The 25,555-nt window shown below is 40.9% G+C and overlaps 1 protein-coding gene and 1 non-coding gene across 27 annotated transcripts in view; both read right to left on the reverse strand.

Moving 5' to 3' along the window:
• Positions 1-882: 882 nt before the first annotated feature.
• LOC125772034 (serine/threonine-protein kinase mig-15) overlaps positions 883-25,555 on the reverse strand; it is a 54,771-nt gene continuing 30,098 nt past the window's right edge. For 15 of the 26 annotated variants that reach the window (XM_049443319.1, XM_049443325.1, XM_049443326.1 and 12 more), the window contains 16 exons: positions 20,769-21,213; positions 20,446-20,688; positions 20,260-20,371; positions 19,969-20,185; positions 19,644-19,874; positions 18,516-18,536; positions 16,438-16,841; positions 15,022-15,241; positions 10,783-11,826; positions 7,671-7,799; positions 5,722-6,495; positions 5,492-5,647; positions 5,052-5,222; positions 4,828-4,977; positions 4,541-4,750; positions 883-4,468 (listed from right to left, as the gene is read on the reverse strand). In XM_049443319.1, the coding sequence (XP_049299276.1) occupies positions 4,295-4,468; positions 4,541-4,750; positions 4,828-4,977; positions 5,052-5,222; positions 5,492-5,647; positions 5,722-6,495; positions 7,671-7,799; positions 10,783-11,826; positions 15,022-15,241; positions 16,438-16,841; positions 18,516-18,536; positions 19,644-19,874; positions 19,969-20,185; positions 20,260-20,371; positions 20,446-20,688; positions 20,769-21,213 (4,701 nt within the window). In that variant the 3' untranslated portion in view covers positions 883-4,294. Of the gene's footprint in view, positions 4,469-4,540; positions 4,751-4,827; positions 4,978-5,051; positions 5,223-5,491; positions 5,648-5,721; positions 6,496-7,670; positions 7,800-10,782; positions 11,827-14,170; positions 14,222-15,021; positions 15,242-16,437; positions 16,842-18,515; positions 18,537-19,643; positions 19,875-19,968; positions 20,186-20,259; positions 20,372-20,445; positions 20,689-20,768; positions 21,214-25,555 lie in introns of all 26 variants that reach the window. The other 11 variants (XM_049443327.1, XM_049443331.1, XM_049443329.1 and 8 more) reach the window with 11 other exon arrangements.
• On the reverse strand, positions 24,235-24,307 carry Trnav-aac (transfer RNA valine (anticodon AAC)). Its single transcript has one exon. It is a non-coding gene; the product is annotated as a tRNA-Val (tRNA).

Genomic DNA, 25,555 nt, shown 5'->3' on the forward strand with positions numbered 1-25,555 from the left:
CACGAAGCATTATCCGCCAAGGGGAACATAGTTTAATCAGAGATGGAAAATAGAATCGTAGACAACTATTTACACGTGTTTCTATTTTTGTATTTTGTTTCTATTTTTTTAAATGGTCTACACCTTAAAGTAAATGTAGTTAAATTATATTTATGTACAGCCTGATTGTTTGTATTTTTCGAATATAATATTCATACTTCTGCTCATAAACGCTCTGTGTGCCGACAATGTTAAGCGAAAAATTTGCTTCTTGTTTGGTGTGTTGTTAAAAATAATGAAGAAAGCATTAAATACTGTGGAGCGAATTTAAAAAAAAAACTATTGGGAAGCAATAAAACTAAGCAGAGATGAATTCAAAAAATATACGAAAAGCAGCCAAAAAAATACGAGACGAATTAATTATAACTTAAGGGCTACCCTGTATCAGAGGAAGGAGAAAAAATCCTGCATCCATTCGATCTACTACCGATGATAACCAGGGGGAAAGGGACCATTATATGGAGCTTTAGCCTGAGGACTGTGGTAAAAGTTACCTCCTTCGTTAGATGCTCTCTTTATGCAGGTTGTTGGTGTAAAAATCTGAAATTGGTTTTTCGACACCAAGACAGCATGCAAGAAAGAGGTAACAGTCACTTCTATCACCTAGCCGCCATACCGCTGACCGCACATCTATATTTCAGAAATGTAAACAAACTTTTCATTAATTTTTATTTCAGAAGTCATCATTTGTAATACACAAAAATAAAGCAAAATCTATGTTTAATTTTCAAGAAATTACTATTTTAATTACTTACCTTACCTAGACTGCAGTTATTGTTGTAGCTATTACTGCTATTGTCAGCGTTCCATTTCTCATTGTCAGTGAATCGACCATCATGCACATATGTTCAGGACTTACATTTTCTTGCCGATAGTTTTATTTCCCACTGCACTTCTGCTGCTGCTGCCGCTGCTGTTCTATACACATATATACCTCATTCATCGTATCGTTCGCTTTACTTGTTTTGTTCTTTCTGACGCGCGCACATCATGCTCTCCATTTATGCTAATATGCCGGTTGTTGTTTTTTTTCCTCCTTTCATGCCACACTTTCCCACTTTGCACACTTTCTGTGCTGTGTCTAATTGTCCTGTTTCCTTACTATTTCCTCTATCATGCTTATTACATGGTTGCGCACTCTTATGCTTCAACATCGTTTTCACTTTGTTTCTTTCCCAAAATCATCTTACTTGCTATGGGTTTCCTAATTCAAAAAACAGAGAGATAGAGAGATAGAATGATTTTGTGAATGAGTTTTTGATTGTTTGTGTGTGTAGTTGTGTTTTTGCTGTGTATGTATGTTTATGACTGTTTTTTCTTTTCTTTTACGTTTGTTTTAATACGTGTTCTAATGTAGGCGAATGATTACGTGAACGATAACATGCACACACACACGCTCCTCCCTTTGCCCATGGATGGGCAAATTTCATGTTTGTTTTTTCTTGTTCGTTTGTTTTAATGTTTTTGCTTATAAATTGGAAAATGGGAGCATAATGCCCACCGCATGCACGGTTCCATAACCCGAGCGGGAGCGGGTTTATAATGATTTTTAAAAAAATCCCCCTCCGATCTCAAACTAGGACGCCATCGCGATCAAAGTACGGTTTTCTAACTCTTTCGCTTACTCTTCTTTCTTCTTTACGTACTACTATCTCGGGTTTCGGTCTAGCGTGTTTTTTTTTCTTCTTTTTTTATAGTTTCTAAAGTTTAATCCTTTTCGTTACCTTTCGGCGAGTTTCTCTTCGCACAATGTGCGTTCTAACCCTGCATTTATGCTTTCTACACACTTTGTGTTTTTCTACCACACGTTTACCCCCCCATTCCTTTAGAGCACGATACAGTCGTTAACTATGTGTGCTACAAGTTGTTCGAGTTCTCTTTTCATTTACTTATGCTTTGCTTTTTGCTTTACTTTCTTGCAGCAACGTTTTTACTTCGAGCTATATAAGTGAGAAGGAAAAAAATAAAATACTATCTTCTGGATATCTTTATGTATGTATATATATATAATAAGCATATGTATATGTAAACAAACGAGAAAAGAAAACATAAAGATGAGAAGCAAAAAAAAAACAAAAAAAAAACTTTAAAATTGAAAACAAAAATAAACTATAGCCCACTCAGGCGCGAACTATACGGAGCGTGATAAATATTTCGATTTCCACACTATTACTAGTTCCGGTCGCGCTGTGTGGACATAAATCAGTGTGCCGAATTATCAAACTTTGCTTCTCTTTTGCTGTGTGTGTGTGTCACGAACCGATGGCAAGTGGCTCGTTTTGAGGTTGGTCCCACAAACGCCACCGTTCGTTGGCACGTTGTTGTTATACCAAGCTATCACGCAATATCTTAACTAACAAATTCCCTGTGTTGCGCACTCTCTGTTTGCAGACTTTAAATACGAGATGTGAATGATGTGAAAAAAAAATAAACAGATAATAAGACATCAGTATGAAATGATTAGAAGAACAGATTGCAAAAATGGAAAAGAAATCAAAATATAAACAACCCTTTGCGCATACACACACACATATGTCTAAACAATTGTCCGTTCTACCTAATCTGGCTGGACTTTCTTTAATATGTACCGTCACTATTTTGCACTAATCTCAAATATTTGCATACTGGCGAATCTCTATAGCGTGATGAAAACCGAAATAATTCATTTAGATAAAACCGAAAAACCACTTACACACACACAAAATGCTTTTGGGCGTGAATGATTGCTGCACGTTAAGATAGTGTTGGGAGAGGGTGTGTGTGTGTGTGTGTAAAAAAAAACAATATATCTATATCAAATTCACACAGTTCCATATTATTCTGTATGAAGTTTGTAGTTAAAATTCGATTGCAAAGTTTGCTACCGGTTACTACAAATACAGGGGTAAAAAAACGTAAACGACAGCTGATCGTTTGGAAGAAATGTTGCATCAAAATCGAAAATGCTTTCCTACTCTTCTCTTCCGTTTACATACGACACACCTTTTCACACCTGTTGACGATTCTGATTCCGGTTTAAGTGCAACACCAAAACAAAAAGGATACTGTCTTGATTTAACGGCATACCACGCTAGGTAACATTACTGCGAAAAAATAGGGAGGGAAAACACTACTAGAACTTTTCTTTGAATTATTCTCACTTTTCCATGATACCTCCGTCCTTCAGCTTTCGCATTAATAATTGAACGGTCGCGCCCCATCATCGTGTTTTGATGCCTGCTTATGTATCCTGCCTATTTCGATATATATCTCAACGCGTAGCAGATAAAAGAGTTCATTACCGTGCTACAAATGCTAACCTGAATAATACAGACTGAGGGAAAATGCCCAAAATCGATACAACTGAGGCGCGTCCATATTGGAATAGATGCATCGTATAGAAGAGAGTAGAGGTTGTAGTCACAAAGAAAAAAAAATACATCAGAGCACCAAACAGCAATCGAACGCGCACCGGAAGTAGGGAAGGGAAAGGAGAATTGAGGGAGGTTTGCACAGTTCCGGAATAATACTGGGAAATGCGCTCATAAGATGGGATTGCTTGTTGCTGCTAACAACGATATTCGTCGCACTCTCTAATTAGTGACGTCGTTCTAAGTCTCACCCCAGTTTTTTTTTGCACAAAATACGGTGCAAACAGGGTGTGCCTTTGTGTGTGTGTGTGTACCCATATCGGTGCGCATTCCGATAATAATGTTATCTAACTTGGTTATCTATTCCGTGTTCTACTCCTTTCTATTACCTTTTCTTACGATTTCGCAACCACACCATTATGCTTCCGTTTGCGGGTTTGTTTTCTGTTTTGTTCGGCTTGTTTTGTTTGCCTTCGTCGGCTTTAATAATTCGTTTATATATTGTGTTTGCTACTATTTTCTAGAGTAAAAAGGTTTCCTGTTCACTGTACTGCAATTATTACGTTTGCTGCTAGCCCGGGATGTTTTTTCTGGTTTGTTTTGTTTTGTTTTGTTTCTCATTTCGCTTCTGTGTCCATTTTTTGTTTGTGTGTATGTATGAGGGTGTGCACATTTGCAAACTGTGGGTTTTTTTTTCTATGCAAAACACCACTGCATCTTTTCAAAAGCCTTTGTCGGGGAGGACACTTTCTTGAATGGGGGATGCTGTAAAAAGATTGTTTTGTTTGTTTTTTTCCCATCGTTCTCGTCGTTTCTCTGCTACACACATACACACGCAACACGTTAGCGATTTCGGCTGTCGCTCGTCCTATATTTCCTACCATCTCAACCGGGACATTGGTGGTTTACCAGTTGGCCATGCCCGGTTTGTTCAGCGTCATGAAGTAGATCTGACAGGACGAGCCGCCTTTGGCACTGCTGAAGAAAACCTTGTCGTTCCGCTCGCAAAGGAACTTGAGACGTTGCGCCTTTTTGTGCATAAACACTCCGTCCAAGTGGCCGGTTTCTACCGAGCGAATCTATAAAGGATGATGAAAATGAGTATTTATTCCATAGAAACAGGAGTGACTCACGCGAAACGGTTTACTTGCCTCGATTGCTTTGTTGCCCCAGCCCATAATTTGACCGGTGCCAATGTACGCAACGGAGGTTGGCATTTCGCCCCACTGCAACACGATGTTCTTTGATACGCGGCCCATCGTGTTGACGTAGACACCTTCGTTGTCGTAGCACAGCAACAGCTGCATACCGTTCGAGTTCGGCAGCGTTACGATACAGTGTGGCGAAATTGGACCCTGAGTCTAGAAAGGTGCAATAGGTAATAGAGACGCGATTAAAGGAAAACATCCGGGAGCAAACATTTCCACTTCGAACTTACATGCTTAGGAAGATAGATATCGTAAACGGTTGCCGAATCGAGATCGACCGCATGGAAACCTTCCGCCGACCCGTAGATAACCTTTAGTCGCGTCTGTTCCTCGACCGTTAGATCGACCAAAAGGGGCCGATGCATCAGTTCACCGAAGCTCTAAAAGAGTAAAGATTTTGTCTTTTTAATTCGTTTGTTGGCATTTTCAAAACACACCCATGGCCGTTACTTACCTTAAATGCCATAAATTTATGGTACGGCTTCGGTGCCCAGGCATAGATTTCGATCGAGTCCTTCAGAGCGATCACAAGGAACTTGATTCGCTCGTACTTGACGATCTTGAAGTGTACTGCACCCTGCAGATCACCGACATTGATCCAGCCGTTGCGACGTTCCACTTGTTGCTGTAAAGATATCGAACAAAATGGACGTTGATAAAGAAGGTTTTAATGATGAAATGGTTTAGTTTTAACCATATCAAAAATGTTTTCAAGTTGAAGTTGAGTATATAAAGGTAGATCTAGAACCGTTCCATCCTTATTTTGCTAAATGAAATCGATTGTGTGTAAAGTTTTATGTAAAGCAAATCCAAAAAGTGAAAATGATTCCACTTCTACTTGAACAGAGTCCAGAAATGACTAGCACGACTGTTTACAGTGCGAAGTCTACTTACATCCGTTAGTCCATCTGTGCGCAAAATTTTTGACTTGAGCCAGGACAGGTAATACACGCGGACACGATTCTTCTTGCCCGAGATGGTCACCAGAATGTTTTGTCCTTCGAGCACCTCCATCTGCTGGAACCGTCTACGAGATATCAGCTGGTAGACCTGGAAAAGACAAATATTTTTTAAATAAACATTTTTGCGTGTCGATTTAAAAAAATTTCCCACACACTACCTACCTTGCCCTGTCCGGACCGATCCAGCAACATCAACCCATTCTCCGTACCGATCAGCAGGTTCACACCCCACAGTGCCGCACACAGTATCTCCGAATTGAAGCGCTTCTTGTACTTCCGAATTTCGGGCGTATCGCTTGCAGCATCATGTGACGTCGGTGTCACGTTCACGTTCACATGGCTTTCGCGGCGCGATGCGGCCGACCCGCCTGACTGTGCGCCAAAGCCAAACGTGAGAAAACTGCGCTGCTTCTGTTGCAGGGCCAACGAAAATGGCGACACCGGTAACGGTTGTTGTGCAGAACCCGGTGATGATTGTTGGTGGTTGTTGTTGGCGTTGGCATTCCCATTAGCGCCGGGAAGCAGATGCACGGGTATGGTACCCATTTGCAGATGTTGTTGTTGTTGTTGGTGGTGATGATGTTGGTATTGTTGATGGTAGGGAGGAGGTAGTAAATGATTGTTATTGAGCAGTTTATGATTGACGACGACGACGCTACTACTACTATTACTACTACTGCTTAGAAGTCTAGTGTTAATCGAATGATTGGGACTGTTGTTGCGGGAGGACGACGAGTTCGACACGGTCGAATGGGGCGAAGCGTTCCCTTTACTTCCCGGTGTGCCACTGACTGGGCCAACGGCGCTCAGGTTGTTGGTGGTGTTGTTGGTGGTTACGCTGTTCGTACTGTTTGCAGCTGGAAGGAAGGATTTGGATTGCATGCTACCGGGGACGGAGAGGTTCGACTGTACGGAGGAATTAACCGCTGCCCGATACTGTAGCGGTAGGCGGGATCGAGCGTTACGCACCATACGAACGTTTGTTTAGTACGCGAATGGGGCAAGTTTGGTTTTACATTAAATTCCATTGTTACAAGGGAAAACCGGGGGGGTTTGGAGGTGAGGTTAAGTTATTTTATTATTATTTGTTTTGAGGGGTTTTCCATTTTTGCATTTTCAAAAAAGCATTGCAAAATTTGACGTTTCACAAAGTACACGCGGTTTTGAAGTGGTTGTGTGTCAGTAGCAGAAGTTGTAAAATAAAAGTAAAAGAAAACAAAATTAGTAAAATGTTTAATTAAAATTAAAGGAAATATATTAATAGAATAAAAAAACAAAAAAAAACAAATAAAAGGAAAATGAAAGCATAAAATGAAATCACTGAAACCATCACCAAATGTTAAAAACAAAACGCAAGAAGAAGACATATAACCATTGCCAAAAGCCTTAAGTTGTTTTGCTTAATGTTAAAAAAAAAGTTACTTATTTACAGTTAAAATTAAATGATATTTTTGTGATTAAATAAATTTGGAATAGACTTTTTTTGATTACAGTAAACAAAAAAATGCTACGAAAAGATAATATTTATGTATGTCAGTGATTTGTTATGAATTGTGGCAGCTCAGGCAATAGGCGTGTAAGCAGTTGGTAAATGAGCAGTTTATTTACTGACAACTGTAAATCGATAGACTTTGCTAGTTTGTTAAAGAAATGAGCTAGTACTTTTGTTATTGTAGCACAAGCAACATTTATAAATAATTAAATAGGCTTGGTTTTCTTCTGGAAGAAACCCATTAGCGCACACACACACACAAACGCGAACCTTTAACCACCAACAACCTTGAAGAAACATTTGATGAAATTCGCATGGAGACATAACCGTGGCAAATGAAAGCAGAATTTGTTGTAGGGAACATTATTGGGATTTTTGGGGGACAGTATTTATAAACTACTCCCCAAAGCAAACAAAACAAAAATATTTGTAGCCAGTTAGATCAGCTATACCAAAAAAAAGGCAAGGAAGGATGTAGTAAATGTTGTCGAAAGCGGGAGTAGTTGGAATCTCGATCATGTGCGCATTTTAATAGTAATTGGTGAAAGAAAGCGTTCTGTGGAGAGATGTAAGAGCTATCCAACCGTACACAAAGGCACACGGGCCTCCTTACACTTACCTCTTCGCTAGCGGACTTGTCATGTCTCGGAGGTGTTGCCGGTGATGCTTGACTAAGTAGATCCGGCAGGACACTGCTCGTTCGCTGCCCGGGCGTACCGAGGCTACTGTTCTCCCCAGAGCGATTCTTCTGCGACCAAGCGTTTGAGTATCGAGCGAAAACCACATTAAAGAGTGTTCGGTTGGACGCGGTTTATTGGTTTGTTTTCAGATTGGTGTCAGGAATTGGCAATTTAGTTTTATGCAGCGGAATGGAAGAAAAGTTGAAACAAAAAAAAAACATTAGTTATCGATGCAGCTGTAAATCAGATCATAAATCAGATCGCACGGTATAATATAAAACACCGATTGACACATGTGTGATGGATAGAACAGTGGTGAACATAAACAAATATGCAAGTAACAGTAAGATCGTACTGAAACAAAACGGAAACGAAAATGGAACGTTTATTGATTTAATTTTGTTTGCAAAGGAAATTTAAAAAAATAACAGATTAAATTTTTAGATACATAATTAATATTGCAATTATTGTTTTGTTATATTTATTAGATCGTTACAACAAGCGGCAGAGTTGGGTGTAGAGTAGTAAAAGCAGGAAACAAAACAAAACCGGAAAAGGAAATGAGAAACAAACAATAGGCAGATAGAATGAGATGTAAATTAAGAGTAAGTAAACGAAGAAAATATTTAGGTGTGTTGAAAATGAATTTGTAACCTTCCCAATTTGTTTGGGGCGTTTTTCCAGAGGTTTGGTGCCACAAACGCATTTGGTTGCACAGAAAAGCGTTAGGAAAGTTAATGTTTAAATCGTTTTTCATATTCCAAAGCTTTCTACTACTATTTATTCCCATTTTTTTGTTTGGCAGAAATACAAAAAACAAAGACTCTGATAGATAGGAAGAGCTCTTTACAACACCGGGTTGTTAGAAGACGTGGTTGGATCAACATTTGGATGTAAATCCGGACAATTATTTGCAATTAAGAAAACGCCTCCAACACATTAGCTACCGTGAAAACGAAGCTTAAACAAGAAACGGTTCGATGATCGACAGGATACACGTCACAGTGAGTACACGACTGCAATACAAATGGTGGAAGTTTGAACGTAATTACCCTTCTGAAACGATACGACTGCGAAGTCTAAAAATTTTCTGAAAATTGCTTCCAGTGTGTTGTTGTTGGCTAAGAGTGAAGTGCAAAGATGCTGATATTGCCACACGTTTTGTTGGCTTTTAGAGTCCGCGAATTAAATTGTAGTAAAAACAAAACAAGGATCCAGCATAATGTTCTGATTGTGGTGTTAGTACACTACAGTATCACACATGGATTAGTACGAACAAACAGTACAAAAAATACACACATACACATACATAACATTAACATGATTAACACTGAGGTGAGCCAAATAACATTACACAAACATTCCGTGACAGATGTGTTGTGGAGGAAGGAACATGCAATTATTTACAATTTTGCTTATTGACAATATACACACAGATTACGCATCTGAACATCATCTCGTACATCTGCATCTTCATTCAAAACCCTAGAGCTAACGCTTAAAATCTTATCCTTTAACATCAAGAAAATGTAAGAAAAAACTAATTTCTTTTCACTATGCTTTTTGAATCTTAATTATTAACTTTTCGTTGTTGTTGAATGTTTTCACTTTGCAATACCTGCTCTTTAGTTCGATATCATTGTTCTATTCCGTTCTTAATGCATGAATATGCCGATGAAAAACAAATAATCATTACTTCCTAAAAAAAGGTTTAATAGAAACATTCCTAACGAATGAGGTTTAATGTTTTTTAACAATAATATCTAAATAATAAACTATACTTTCTCACACTTGTAACATTTATTAATATCCATTTCATGCGGTCTAGTAATGATGATTAACTAAATATTATTCACCAATGATGCACGATGATGGAATGCTGGCAGAGAGTGAGAAAGAGTTCGGGGGTTAGAAACACTCGCACGGGTATTACTGCAGCCTAGTAGAGCGTACACATTGAACGGTGGTAGGAAGGATAAGAGCAAATGGGATGGAACGAAACAAAACGACTGCGGCTGCAAACACAAGGAGTTCTTTTCTTTTTGCATGGACGGACATTTTGAGGTGGAAGGTTGTAGTACTGTGATAGGGGGGTAGTAGTAGAGGGATTCGTTCCAATTTGTCTTCTTTTTTTTTTGCTGTTTTAGCCGGACAAGTACGGACAGATGCACGTACACTACCAACACATGTCCAATAATGCGAGCAGATAGGTGCGAGATTCGTTCTATTATAACAGAGCAATGTAAAGTAACTTCCTTTGTGAGATGTTGTCTTTACCGTGATTACTACCAAGAAGACTTGCATAGACACCACGAAGATATTGAGGACTTAAAGTTGGTACTATTTATCCCATTTTTGGATATTCGAATTAATTAATTTAAAATGATAACGGCACTGGTCATACGACAGGTCCGGGTATTAAATGTCATCCGGATTTTCCACCTGTAACAAGGATTGACTATCCAGCTACGAGGTAAAAATAAGCGAAATGGACCAATGGACCCCATTAAAGTGGCAAATGGAATTCTTCTTTTACTTAGCTCAGTTCACCCAACTTAGGCAATCATGCCTCCAATATAATCACATTATTGACTTTAAAATTTTTTACGTGATGGATCCAGATTAGTGATATTACTGTCATCTGGAAACGGATCCAGATTAGATTTTGGACCGGGCCTGTCATGTGAGGACCTCCACCGCCACAATTACACCATTTGATAGACCTAGTCAATAGATGGTAGTTGGCATATAAAAAAGGTATCTTAACATCCAAAGCACATGAACCTTTTCTTTGTTTTGCTCAATCAGAATAGATGTCTCGGTATTTCGTTATACTACTAGATTCTTCCTTGCAGATATTGAAATGCAACCTATTTCAATTCATTACTTTCTAATAGCAAATGCTCTTAACAACATCGAAACGCGACCTTTTCTGCTGCTCTTACAACACCGCACTGTCGAATCGAGGACATGTGAGGATAGCACACGTGCCCTCACGTGAGTGTCTATGTGAGTATGTGAGTGTATCAAAGTGTATTTGTGTGCTTTTACCTGTTGACCATCAAGCAGCATCATTTGCTGCGGCCGGTTGGGTGAATTACGTACGAAGATAACCGATTCAGTTTTTTCGCGACGCGGACGCAAAAAGTCCATATTGCGTGTGGTCACCTGCGACCCTGCCAGCGGACTCTGCTGTCGACCGTTAGGATTCCCACCACTTCCAACACCACCACCACCGCTGCCACCTTCACTAGATGCTGCTCCACCTCCCACACCCTGCTGACCGGGACGCGGTGGAGTTAGACGGGACGTACGCCGCTCGTCATCACTGCCGGACGGATTGTTGAGCGAAAAGTTGGTCAAAATGGGCTCGAATTTGTTGCGACTGCTGCGCGAAAAGATGGCACTGGAGCGTTGCTGCTGCTGTTGCTGCAAACCCTGACTGCCTCCTCCTCCACCTCCTGAGGACATTGATTTAGCGTCCGCAGACGCTTCGCCCAATATCGCCGAGTGGCGCTTGGAGAGTGGGAAAAAGTCCGAATTTTCGCGCCGGAATGCACGGGCAAAGTTAAGCGGCAATCGTGAATCAGATTCCTGGCGCTTGTGCGCCTGCTGCTGCTGTGACGCTTGTTGTCCACCCAAGGCCCTCGAAGGTGACGAAGCCTTATCCAGCTGTAACCGTTGCCGGGCAAAGATTTCATGCTTTACGTGCTCCTCCAGCCGGATCTTGTTGTTCATCTCCTCCACCTTACGTTTCTCGGCGTAGGCCAGATTCATCTGCTGCTGATACGGTTTCTTCATCGCGCAGGAAGCGGTCGAATTGGCAAGTTCTTTGCGCGTCTTATTGTCGATCGCGTTCGTGCGCATGCGTCCATTTGAATCGGCCGGTGAGTTGGAGGAGGAGGACGATGTTTTGTCTGACATCGAATGGCGCTGCGCAGGTTTGGGACGCTCGTTCGATGGGAAGAATCTTTCGAAATCCCAATCACGCAACAGGACGGCTTCGTCGCTTTCAGAGTGGGTCGTTGAGCCGGTCGAAGCGGACGATGAGGTGGTGGTCGTTCCAATGGACGAGGATGACTTATTGTCGAAGTTCTACGGCAGTTATATGAAAGGCGAATTTGTTTGTTTTGTTTTCTATTCTTTTTTTTTTCATTATGTTTTGCTTTTGACGTAATGTTTGTGATGTGATGTTTAATTTCGAAACCAATCAACGTTATTTTCTAATCCTACACATTTTGGACAACAGCGACAAGTGAAGTAGGGGCGTTCTATGAATGGACTTCTCCGTGTCGCTATTATATATATAGATTGTCTGGAATGACTTTTTATGGGATGGAAATAGCCGATATGGATCAACAACATACGACGTTGAGCCAGCAATACAAAGTGAATCATGAAATCAAGACGAACGAACGAGTGTACTAAAGAGATGGAAGCATCATGAGACGGGATATCATCAAGTGGAAAATGATCAAGAGAGTATATGATGCGCAGAGGGAAAGAGAGAGAAAGTGTGGATCGACTAATATGTATTACGATAATATCAATAACAAATGAACGATGAAATATGCTATATTACCGAGACCAAACAATTAAAAAAAAAAACATTCAGTAGCTACAAAATGCGCTGCCAATAACGTAGTCGAATTAGTCAATGCTAGTATAACGAGAACATGATCAGTGAAAGATCATCCACATTTACTACTGTACTTTGATCGCTTTTACAAATAACGCTTAATTTGCGAATTCAAACTAAATTTAGCTACTTTTTTGTGTGTGACCAATCTTATGGGACGGCAACCATGATGATTACATTCGATTTGATCGTATTGCCTAAACTACAATGAACAAGGGGAAACATTTATCGAGATCTTACGTGCTACGATAGGATCCTTCAAGAAATCGAAGATCTAGTTATAATATAATCAGGCAGCAACAACAACGGCAACACAGAGCGAGCAATGCAACAGATTTTAACGATTTTAAATACTTTTTTTAAAATTGCGATCAGAAAACAATAAATCGAACCAATCGCCAAACAGAAAGGTTTACAACAAACCACTACCATTTGTATCGCACTGTTTTTTTTTTCGTTTTGTTTGGGACACTGGCATTATTGAGCGACCACCAGATAAGAACATAAAAGGGGCATTAAATGTTGGCAGCTATTAGCAGTGGCGCAATAAGGCGGCAGCAAGACAAGCATTAAAGTTGTGAGCTTTTGTAACCAAGAGAAAAGTTAACCATCAACATAGTTTTTGTTTTTAATATAAGCTCAGTGCACGAAGTATGCTTACCACTGCACTTTAATCAATTTTGGTAATAATGTCAATGAAAGCAGCCGTTTGTTTTTACCACTAATATGCGAATAAGCGTTTTCATAGGCCTTCTTTTTTGATGATCAAAATAAATGCTTTGTGCTGTATTCACTTCGAGCTTAGATTATTTCCAGCGTTTTTTCATCTATATTATACTGCTAATAAATGCTATAGGATATGTCTCTAGCTTTGCAGAGTTTGTACGGAGCGCACCGGTGGTTTAAAGACAGCGCAGCCGATTTTAACATGACAAATCTTATCCGAGAATCGTTCGTCCTTGTACGCAAGCCAGAAAGACCGCAAATGGTGACAGATCAACATCTCTACAAGATTGAGACTCTGTAGTCGTTGCCAACATTAAGAAGCTTTTGCAGTGTTTGTCAACCAAATGGAGAGGGACTTTTTTCAGTGCATTTGATTAATCCAATCTCATGGAAAAGAGGAAACACAGAGCATATAAAAATGTGTAAACCAAACACACACCAAACTATGTTTTTTTTCTACCCAAATGATGAATCGTGAAACGCGAGCATATAGAGAGAGTAAAAGGCAGCAACCAAAAAGCGGCACAAATGAAACACAATATAAGAAAAAACCGAAAACGACAGCCCCAACAGTCCCCAATTGGATAGATGAAAATATGAAAAGACAATTTAAAATGGTGCTGTGTTTACCATAACCAACCAGAAATACTACTATCGGTAACAAACACGAATGTCTAAAATTAACATTTTGGGGGATGCTCTTAGTCAAATGTTTAACGGTAATAGTAAAATGCATTGTGTAATTAATTATATGGCTATACTTTGTACATCATAACGTTATACAATTATCAATAGAAACGGATGCAGGTCTTAAACGAAACCATAAACCAAACTGAAACTATCGCTACCAGTTCAGACTGCTAGTTTGAACAGGGAGGAAAAAGAAACGTGAAATAAGATATCACAACGGGCAGAACAATCCTAATAATCTTACAAAACCATTGGAGAGAGAAAGAGAATACAAGAAATCGAAAGAAAGAAGGCAAAACTAACAGGTGCAAGTAAACGGTATATGCCAAAAAAAAAGGTCTATGCGTCCACAGAACGTGAAATGATAAAAAAGTTTCGATTTACTAAACAGTTCACGGTTTGCAGTTCGAAATTTTTCCACTTTAGATTGAAAATCTAAACCACGCGCGCGTGGTTCGTTTGATAGGTAGGAAGAGAAAAAAGAGAAAGAGAAAGCAACGTATCATCAGACAGATACCACGCGAAAACGTACATATTGTATTCGCATTTTAATGAGTGATTTGTTTTTTTTTTGTTTTTCAATAAAGAATGTCACCCTAAATGTAACTAAAACTTATAACAACGATAGAAGTAACAACAGGCGTGTAATGGTTTTGGAATAGCAAAACGGGTGAATAGGAGCGAATGGATCAAACATAAATATTGCTGTAACATAAGATAAACATTTTGCAGATTGTTGCTATCGATTTTGGTTAAAATAAATAGTTTTTTTTTATTGGAAACAAGTTTATCGAATTGTTAACCGTTGTGATGTGGAACAAAGCAAAACGAAGAACAAACCAGAGCGTAACACAGAGAAAGCTGTTGAAAAATTTGAAATGTGTAACATTTCTTCTATAACAAATAGAAGAAAACCACAAAATAAACTGTTCAAAACATAGAAAAATGAAGTAAACCAATGAAAAAAAAATTGCAGAGTATCAAACTCACACACAACTATTGATAAAAAAGAAACAAACAATAAACGTGTTCAATATAGAACAGGAAAGAAGAAAAACACATGGTAACAGAGAGATGAAAGTGTGCGAAGTAGGGAAAACCGAATCATTACACGAGAATGACGAAAAAACAAAAACAACACAACGCAGAAACGTAGCGAAAGGTATAAAAAACGTAAGTAAAAGATTGAACCAGTGAATGAATATAGCGAATGGAAGAGTGCTTTAGTCACTTACCCGCTTGATGAGTGTCCCGTCGCCCTGTGCGTCATCGTCGTCCGGCGTTGGTGGTAGCGGTCGGTTTGGAGGTCCACCGCCGCCGCCGCCGCCGCCACCCGGAGGCGACAGGACACCGGCTCCACTGCCACCGCCCGCTGGCGTGCTCGACGAGGACTGATTGTTCTGGTCGGATTCGGCGAGCACTCCCAAGCCACCCGTCCTATAGGAAAATTCGGGACTGAACATAACGGAAATCCAAACCAAACGAAACAAAACAAAAAAAAAACAGGGAAGGACAGAGAGGCGAAAAACAAACCAAGGAAAAACAAATCATCGGGAAAAGTGGGCGAAACGGTGATTTGAAAATGATAGATATGAGAGCAAAGAGTTTCAATCGTTATCGGGATTGAATGTATGATCGGGAATAAACGATTAAATCGAGATCACATCAAAATAATGTATTGATATGTAAGATTAAAGTGGGGGAGAAAATAAAATTGAATTGAAATGTGATAGTACATAAAATAAAAGGAGCAAGAGAGGTGAAAAGATAGACGTAATAATGATAACTGGTTAGTGATGAGCGATGGTCGTAATGTTTGTAGTTGATGTTTATATTAACTGCGTTATAGTCAAATCATTGCACTAAACGAAACAATTTCTATTAACTTTTTCTTCTATAATTTAGCACATTTGCCATTTTTAGGTTTTGTTTTATGTGATCCAAGAAAATGCGTGAAATTGTCCTTTTTCTTACGAAAGGTATAAAGCTTTGATGTGTTGTTATGACGCCTAAATTTATGCAGTATATTGACTTATATTATGCAGTACACTGACTAGTAGAACTGCCGATTTCTCATTCATGGTTACTTTATAATCACTTTCAAAAAGCTCTATGATTATGTTTTAATGTTTTAGGAATTGAAACTAAAATATAACAAAGTAAAAAACAAATTAAATCAACTACGGTAGTAAAGTTTAATCTAAACAATGTGCTTAAAAAGAAGAATTCCAGCTGAAATAGTTGTTCCGGTGGTTCTAGTGTCAACATAAAAATAGTTTACTTTTAGGGATTCTTAACTCAAAACTCAACTCAAAACAATCCAATTAAACTACATGTTCAGTGCAGTGATTTGACCAAACGTTCAGCATGTGTCGCGCAAAATGTATGAATGTTGTTCTTTTGATTTTCGCCTTCTCTCCTAACACACGCTCATACGAAAAAAAAACTCAAAACTTCGTGCCCATTAAGCAACGAACTTATGGGACCAGCACAGCCGTCTACTAAATCTAAAACAATGCAGCATTAATAATAAGGAAACAATCGGAGCGCTTGCGTGACGCATCCTTCCTCTATTTGTAATGTGCCATCGTTCGTTCGTGTTATCGCACACACTGGAGGGGAAGACGTGTTAGTGGCATCGGTATACTTACAGTGGCATCGGTGGATCGCTGGCCAGAAGCGTGCCGTCGTTTCGTGTTCGGCCGTTCGGTTCCTCCGGTTCCGAGTCCGAGTCGGAGCTTTCGATCGGATCGAGCGGATTGATCGGTTGCGGATGATGGTTATTGTTATTGATGTTGCCACTGCTGCCACCGCCACCATTGCTGCTGTTATTGTTGCCGTTCGGTGCAATGGCGGGTGCCTTGCCGACACCGCTAGCACCAACCCCACCTACACTGACCTGTTGCTGCTGTTGGGCTTGCTGACCAGGCAGCACGGGCGGTCCGGGCTGTGGGCGATTGTTCCGCGGTGGCGCCTCCGGTTGCGCTTGCTGCGACTGCTGCGGGGGGGAGGAGACGCCCAGTTCGTTTAGTTGTGCGGCCAACATGTCCAATTCCTTTCGGTGCGTAACCGCGCGAAGGAACGTTCGGCGTTGGGGTATGAGGGGATTGGTGTCGATGGATCGGTGTGGGGTTTTTGGTCAGGAATTTTGGAAAACGAGTGCGGGAATCAATACATGTTTGTGTGACGCCACGCGTTCAGATTGTTGTGAGAAGATTGCCAGTTGGGAATGTCATTGTCATCAATTTGTTACCATCAACGAAAAAAAAATAATCGACGTATGTAAGAGAAAATTCGAATGAAGAACCATCGAGCAAACGTTTGAACCATTATTGTATGTCAAGTGCCGGGTGCATAGGACACGCATATAGGGAAACATAGGAACAAAAGGGCACGGGATTTGTGGAAGAGAAATGAAACAAAAAAAGTGTGTAGAGAAAAATCACCGATTAATATTGACTGCGTGAGCTTGCGGTGCGCTTTGGTGTGTTTAAAAAAAAGGTACATATATTAATACAACTTTAGGCAATAAATTCGAGCCGAAAGTTAGATAAAGATTTCGGTCGAAGCATAATTTTTTTTTCTATTAAAGCACATTGAGGAAAATTATAACTGGTTTCAAGCAAAACATAAAGCACCATACGTAGGCGTTTGAGCAAATGAGCCCAACAATTAGATTGCAAATATAAAATAAACTATAATTGCACATCCATTCAAATAATTATTTGATTATTATCACGATGCAATTGGTTAATGTTTTGTTTTAGCGATTCCGTGTTTACGGTGTAGTTAAACATGTATTCTGCAATGTTAACGGCAGCATTCAATGCAAACCAAGCGAAATATTGTTATTAATATGTACCGCTTCGAGTTATTACACACAGCATTAACATCACACGTAATAAACTTTGGAAGGGGGCAGGTTAAAATAAAACTAAAAAGTAAGCGTTCACAACAAGAAGGAGGTTTTGTATAAAATAATATGAGGGTTAATTAAAACAATGGGCATTGTTAAAGGATTTGTCTTCAATAATCAAAAGATTTATATGAAACAAAGGATGACTTCAAACAAATAAGACAAATATTTAATGCTTTAAAACACTTGTCTGTAGTTCCTTTTGCTCTAGGTGATTCATCGTCATATCTCTTCGTTTTCTAGTAAGTCACATCGGAAAAGTCTTTTCTCAACCGTATGGTAGATTAAATTAGATTTTTTTTCTATTTCTTCTGTATCTTCGTGTCATTGGTCAACATTTTAAAGCATTTTGGTGAACATTTTGAAGATGTGTACTTATGTTTCTTTAAACATAATCACACAATATGTCTGACATTATTTCTTCGATTGCCATAAAATTACTTAACATTTTAAGTTCACATACATCACACAAATGTCTATGAATGTAGAAGTTATGTGAACAACTTTCAACTAGCTAGGAAAGCGTCTTGAGTCGATTGTCTACTGTATTAAATAGAAATATACCAGAGTCTAACAGAGCAAATAACACTCAACACAAGGCGGCTAATTTTGGATGGAAATAATGGTACAGTCAAAAGGTCAGAGATAAACATGGCGTAAAAGCGTTCACAAAAACCGGAAGCTTCACGACAAACAGATAGACAAACAAACAGCAGACAGTAACAACAGTACAAGGATAGGACAGAAGCTTCAGACATGGGATATTAATAGTAAAAGCAGAAGAAGAACAAAAAATATGCAAAAAATGCTTACCTCAGGTCGTCTCGGTGGTAGCTGCAGGTTGAGCGATAGTAAGGCATTAAAGCCCCCGTGTCATGTGCGCGATATGATTGTAGTAGCGATGGTACATAAGAAACAGACCAACACAGACCATAGGAGGGAAGGGCCGACACCATCATCAGCAATCGTACAACGGATCATGCCGCGATCAACAACAACAGCGTACGCAGCATACAACACAGCCGGCAACAACAACGTGACGATCATCATCGCCAAATTAATCGTATATACAGTACGTGGATCGGTTTCGATCGGTTTGCGTTTTTTTTTTGTTTTGATTTTTGATGTGCATGTTTATGTGTACATTGGAAACGCGCGAAAGTGTATAGAAATTTAAGAAACAAACAAACAAAGTTTAGTTACATTCAACATAACATAAAGATGTACCGTAACGGTAACGTTAAATCATACACAGCGTGAAAGAAATTAAGTTTTTGTTTCGTTCGTTCGAGTAAATTAGGTTCGTGTGTGAGCGTGTTTATGTAATGTCAACAGTATTATAAAAATAGTATGTATGTGTACAATACATGTGAATGTGTGTGTGTGCAAAATATATCATTATTAACTGTGCAGTAGTGTGATATACCAATTTTGTACAATTTTTGCGTGATATGAAAAGAAAGGGAAAGTAAATAAATCGAAGCAGAAACTAATACAAACAAAAATGTCCGATATGTGTGAACACGTGCCACGCACGGATATGTACAAAGGTTCTGCTTGAAGTGTTTGCAATTAAAAGCAAAGCAGATAAGAACGTAAAAGTGATCGCATTTTCAGCTAAGTAAAAGTAAACATTACCATAATACACAAAAAGCTAAGAAACGTGAAAGCGCTTTTCGGAAATGGACAGTGAACTAATAAAAACATGGAAACAAGTACGACTAACTTGACACTACACAGACAAGTAACAGCTATGCTAGGGCTAGTCAGCGACTTTGTAACATTGTGGAAAAATAGTCCAAGATGTCACGTCAGACAGTTGGTTCGTTTCGTTCGTTTACGTTCAGTACGATCGTATCTGTTGCGTTCGCAGGTCTGGTCAAGCTCAGGTCCACATGAGTGGCACACACACACATACACACTCATGCCAACGCTACTTACCACCGGTTTGAAGAAGTTTTGCTGATTGCGTGCCGGCTGTTGCGGCGTCTGTGACGATGGCTGTTGTGGCTGGGAGGACGAACCGCTGCCACTGCGCGGTGTCGGTGGCAGAGGTCGATTTGCATTGCTGTTCGCCGGCGGATCCGGCACCACTATCAGACGCTGCGGTAGCTGTGGTCTGGATGGTGGACCCGGTTCCTCTACCGGTTGCGGTTTACTTCGTTCATCTCGCTACGTTTTACGCAAAACGAAAGAAACATAAACGATTGCACGATCAGTACACATGAAAAGGATCAATAAAACAGGCCCGCCCGCCGTGTCTTACAGGTTGTGGTTTCTGATTTCGGTTCGGTGGCTGCTGCTGTTCGGCGTTCTGCATTCGACCCTCCTGTATCTGGTGGAACGTACGCCGTAGCGTATCGTTGCCCGGTGCCTGTATGATCGAGGACGGTTCACCCGCGGTTTGCCCGTCGTCGTCATCATTTTCTGATCCGGAATAACGATAGTCGTCGCGTTCCTTCTCCTGCTTACGCTTCTTACACCTAAAAGTGTAACAAAATGACCCGGCAAATGTATTCGCTTGCACGCTTGCTTCAACGAATAGTTCAGGCTTTACCTATCGATATGATCTTTAAGCTGTATTCTAACTTGTCTTTCTGTTGGTTGCTCTTTGATGAAAGGGTGCTTCAGTAACTGCTCCGTGTAAGGCCGTTGATGGTAATCTTTCACTAAAAATGTACCGAGAAAAAAAAAACACAACTTTAGCAAAACACAAGCGGTAAATGCAATCTTTCCAACTTACCCAGCACCGTGTCGATGAAGCTGTGGAATTTTTTCGACCACTTCTTCGACTTCATGCGCGGTGGTGGATTGCGCGGGATTAGAAAGAGCGCACGCATCGGATGAAGATCACACAGCGGTGGCTGTGATTCTGCCATTTCGAGCGCGGTAATACCTAGTGACCAGAGATCGGACCGGTTGTCGTACGTTGCGTCCCGGTTTTCATCACATGCTATGACTTCCGGTGCCATCCAGTAAGGTGTACCTGTTCGAATAAAAGACGGGAGGAAATATAACTTTTACATAAATTTTCTAACGATCGAGCAAACAAACAAGAAACCTTACCAATGAAAGTGTTCCGCCGGCCGATGGTTTTGTCTAGCTGGGCCGATACACCGAAGTCGACCAGCTTTACCTCCGCATTGTCCGTCAGCAGCACATTCTGGCCCTTGATGTCACGGTGTATCACCTTGTTCGTGTGCAGGTAGCTCAGACCGCGCAGAATCTCGCGACAGATGTACGCTATCCATTCCTCCTTTAGGCTCTGGCCCTTGGTCGACTTTACCAGATCGGTGACGGAACCGGCTCCGCAGTACTCCATCACCAGCCACAGCTGGTCGTCTTTGCCGGCGGGCGTCTTTTTGATAAATGCACCATAGTATGTGGCAATGTTGCGATGGTTGGAATATTTCTTTAATACGTTGATCTCCAGCTTGATCTCTTCCTCCTCCTCCTCGGTGACGTCCATCACCTTAATGGCAGCGAGTTGTCCAGTCTTTGTGTGGCGACCCTGTACAAATAAAGACAAAAAACGTCGTTAACGTTAGCTAAAAAAAAAACGATCGTATTCGATCGACACGGTACTGCACTATTGAAATCACAAACGAAACGTAGGTGGCAACCGTTTACCTTTTATCACCAATATTCCACCATCGGAACTCCCGTGGTGTTCATCCACCGAGGACGCTCACAATGTAACAAATTCACACCATTTTCGGTTGCCCACATGGATAGCAAAAAAAAAACTTGCTTCCAAAAATGATACAAAATAGGAATAATATTAAAGAGGCAAAAAAATGCGCTCGGAACGATCTTAACCCGGTGGGCGTTGTAAGAAACCAACACTTGCTGTCCAGGACAGGGTCAAATCTTCACAGCACATGTTCGCGGCAAACCGTTCGATTGAAGCGCGCGTGTATCGATCGGCCCACACTGATAATCCCTTATGTCTCATTAGCGCCCTCCCATGCAGACCTAGAAGTGAGCCAGCGATCGCAAATGGTGTGGATTTTTTTCCCTCCTTCGCCCACACATGACTATTATTATCACGAGAAGAAAAAAACTGCGCTCCCATCGACAGCTGTGTGTTGCGCTTGATCGATGAGCTCTAGCTTGGTAGAAATATTTTGGAGGTTCCAGGATCAACGACATAACACCCACACACACCGGTTCACGAATATACCGGCCAGCTGAGAAATATCAGAAGACTAGGTTTTTATGCCAGCAGAAGGCAAATTGGATAGGCGCCGATAGCGTTAACGATTGAAAAATATTGCAATCAATATCCTATCAGTAAAACGTGGGCAAAAGTGAAACTCCTGATTCCCTTCGTATGAATTTTAATGACTATTGATGAAGCTACTTTTTATTGACGATGATATTTTCGTATACGTAAAATCTTACTAACCTAATACGTCGCACGATAGTTAGATCACCTTACACCTCATAGAGACAACTCCATGGTCCTGCCACACATGTGAGGACATCCCGCAATTTCTCGGCGTTTATTTCTCTCATACACGACGAAGAGGGAAATTAAAATGTTTTGGTTAAAGTAGACGTTTTACAGGCATTGTTGGTACTAAATACGTTCTATAGAGGTTTCGGCTACGATCATTCAATTTTGATGTCCTTGATAACTTTTGTACCCCAAAAAAGATGGAGTTTTGGACGAGTTTCAAATCGCGATCGCCCATTTGCCTCCAACACAAGGTATTTCGTCGCATGCTTGATATTGTGGTAAGTATCCCCGCATCCGTAAGATAGCCGCAAACTAATGATGTATATGTCATCAGAATACCGTACGGTGTGATTGACTTTAAGTCAAGTCTACTTCCTAAACCTTCCAACCCTAAGCCGTGGATGGCCCTTTAGCGTTTACTCATCTCTTTGCAGAAGCCTCTAGACAAGTAAATTCAATATCCGTTCAAGTTTATTAAGTGATCCAGCTTTATCGAAATTGATTTCTTGAATTCTTCAATTTCTTGAATTTATTAAATCAAGCACAGATCCAGATAGAATGGGAGAAATCTTGTTTTTTCAAAAAATTAAAAAAAAAACCATTATTACACTGTAAACCTCTTGAAAGAGATCGTTCCCTACCATCCCGAAAGAAGAACGCCCTTTAGACTATGCTTGTCTTCACTTTAACAAACGATGGTAACAAGAGCGGGAAAGCTCTTGTTCGCGAATTCACAACCACTCCATCTTCACCTAGAACTCTGGCCTAGACGTCGAAAAGGGGGCGCCTAAAATGCATACAAACGCCACAAAAGAGGCGCACGATGATGATGATGATGATGATGGGGACTGCTGCTGCTACTGCCACTACTACTAGACCAGAGCATGCATGAGCACTTATGCACTATGTTACAGCACGTATCGAACGTATGTACGAGACGGAGAACGAGATGTAGGCACACAAGGTGGGGCAATCATCACCACCACCAAAGACCTGACCCGCCCGGGGAAGAATGGGTGCTAGTGCCAACGAAAATTCCATCCATTTCGCTTAAAGAGGAAACATTTAATTATGCGCGCTCGAGAGCGCACCGAGCTTAATTCAATTTACTTCAATATCAATTTTCGCGCTCGACTCTTGCGACCTTTCCCTGCGAAAAAAAGGGAACCCGCGAAAGGCGGTAGGCGAATCCAGCCCAGCCCAGCCAGCCAGTCGATCACGTGTGCCGATGGAAGGAACAGCGGGAAGGTAAATTCAGACAACCGTGGTAGGCCTCCGTAGAAAAGCTGGAAACGAGAGCCCTTGGGGGGCAAAACGAACAGGTGAAGCGGAATGTTCAGAAGGAATCTCCGGGCGCAAGCAAAACGAGAGTGGCGTATAGTCGACAGATGCACCATATACGGGCGCACAGCAAGTGCAAATAGTTCGCGTAATGCATTTTAGCACTTTAGCACTAGTGGTTAAATCACTCCATCGCTTTCAATTGCTGTTGTTTACATTGTGTCTTCCAACAAGAACGAAAACTTGAACTTGAGCAATTATTTAACGTGATCGGAATGTTTCATTTGACAATTATTTCGTCTTGCGTTATGAATATATTCTTTTTCGCTCCATAATCAAAACGGTAACATACATGAACTTCTGGAATAAGGTCAGATCTGGAAGCTTTGGAGCTTTGGGCAAAAAACAGACTTTGAAAAACATGCCTGTCGAAGGATACACATACTCAACAACCCTCAGAAACCCACGCACGAACACTTGTTGCGCACCAACGCGGAGGCGTTGGCATTTCTCTCGGTGGGTGTCTATGGCTCTATGGTGCGTCCTACGCAAAAATGTGCGCTAATTTGCATAATCGCTGGTGCTTAGAATGACGTACGTAGTAGTGGTGCAGCATCAAAGGACCGAAAGCAAACAACAACCTTTTGCATAGGGATAAAATAAAAGAAGGGAGATAATTTGTTTAAAGATAGAGGAGTATCACACATCGATTGATAGCTATTGCAAAATGTTTTATACATGGTTTAAAAGGTTGTGTTATTTCAACGCACGAAAAAAAAGTTTTACGCATGTTTCCGCCCGGGATCGAACCGGGGGCCTTCCGCGTGTTAGGCGGATGTGATAACCACTACACCACGGAAACTGCTATACTAAGACGCACTTGCATTTGCTATAGATTCCACGAAATAAGGTCAGACCCAATGTTAAGCTTGGATCCGATCTCCCACCACCCGAGGGGGGTTGACGAAGAAAAGCTTCAAGCACCGATCTATAAAAAGCCACAACAACCCCACCCCATGTACTATCCTTTCGCTGCGAAACGACGCACCAACAGCTCCACAACAGTTCATTCATGAGACCGGTTGGTTTCGGTAGTGAAAGGCCCGACCATTGGGGCTGATGGACGGATGCCAAAACAAGCGTCAAGGTGGTGGTGGTAGTGGCCGCAGAGGCAGACAAACATATATCGCACAACGGAATGGCGCCAGTCGGTGCGCCGAGCGGAATGAGCACGTGAAAAATAATTCCAACGAAAATTGGGCTATTTGAGCGCGAAAGTGTACGCCATTGGCAATGGCATCCTTACACCCGCTCCGCTTCAGGGATACGGCTACGAACAAACAAAAGCTGAACTTAACAAGCACGGTTCTAATTTTGGATAGCCTTGAGGAGGAGTATGTTTGTCACCGGAGCGACAGACAAAATTCTTTGAATGGGGGAAAATACGAAGTGATATTCCCTGGAGAAATGTAGCTTTGCGTGGCTCTGGGATAAGTAATTGATATTATATTTTCTTTCCTAAAAACATAGAGACGCGTAGGATGCTTTGAAACATTAAAGCCAATTTTAGCGAGAAACAAATAATAAACAACAATAGAAAAAAATCTCCGACTTTTACGCAACACCATTGAGGCGCTCGAAAGAAGAAACATACACACATAACAATAAAATTAACCTAAAATATTCCCCCCCCGTTACCAAACAAAATTTAAAAAAGAAAAACGAGATAAACATTAAAATGTACACTGCATCAAAAAGTCATGTATTCATATAACATCCAACCGAAAGTGCGTTCGGTTTTAATGACTTCTTTCTTTGCGGCCTCACCGCCGTTCGAGGAAGCGCGGGCACAGCGCAAGCGGTGTGTTGCTGTCTGTATCGTTTCCCCGTTTCACTCTCTAATCACTTCGATAGTATTTTAATGAAGGTTTAATGTCCCTTAGAGAGGCTCACAGGCCCGGCCGCCGCCAAGCACTTATTACCGGGCCCCTCACCAGACGCCGGCTGGGTGCCCAGGGCTCTCGCTAGTAATCGTAGCACGGAGTGCGAAGATGAATGCAACAACCATCATCTTTCGGTTGCACACGGTTGGTATATAATTTTATTAGCA

The sequence above is a fragment of the Anopheles funestus genome, chromosome 3RL (assembly GCF_943734845.2).
Source record: "Anopheles funestus chromosome 3RL, idAnoFuneDA-416_04, whole genome shotgun sequence".
In the NCBI taxonomy this organism is placed as follows: domain Eukaryota; kingdom Metazoa; phylum Arthropoda; class Insecta; order Diptera; family Culicidae; genus Anopheles; species Anopheles funestus.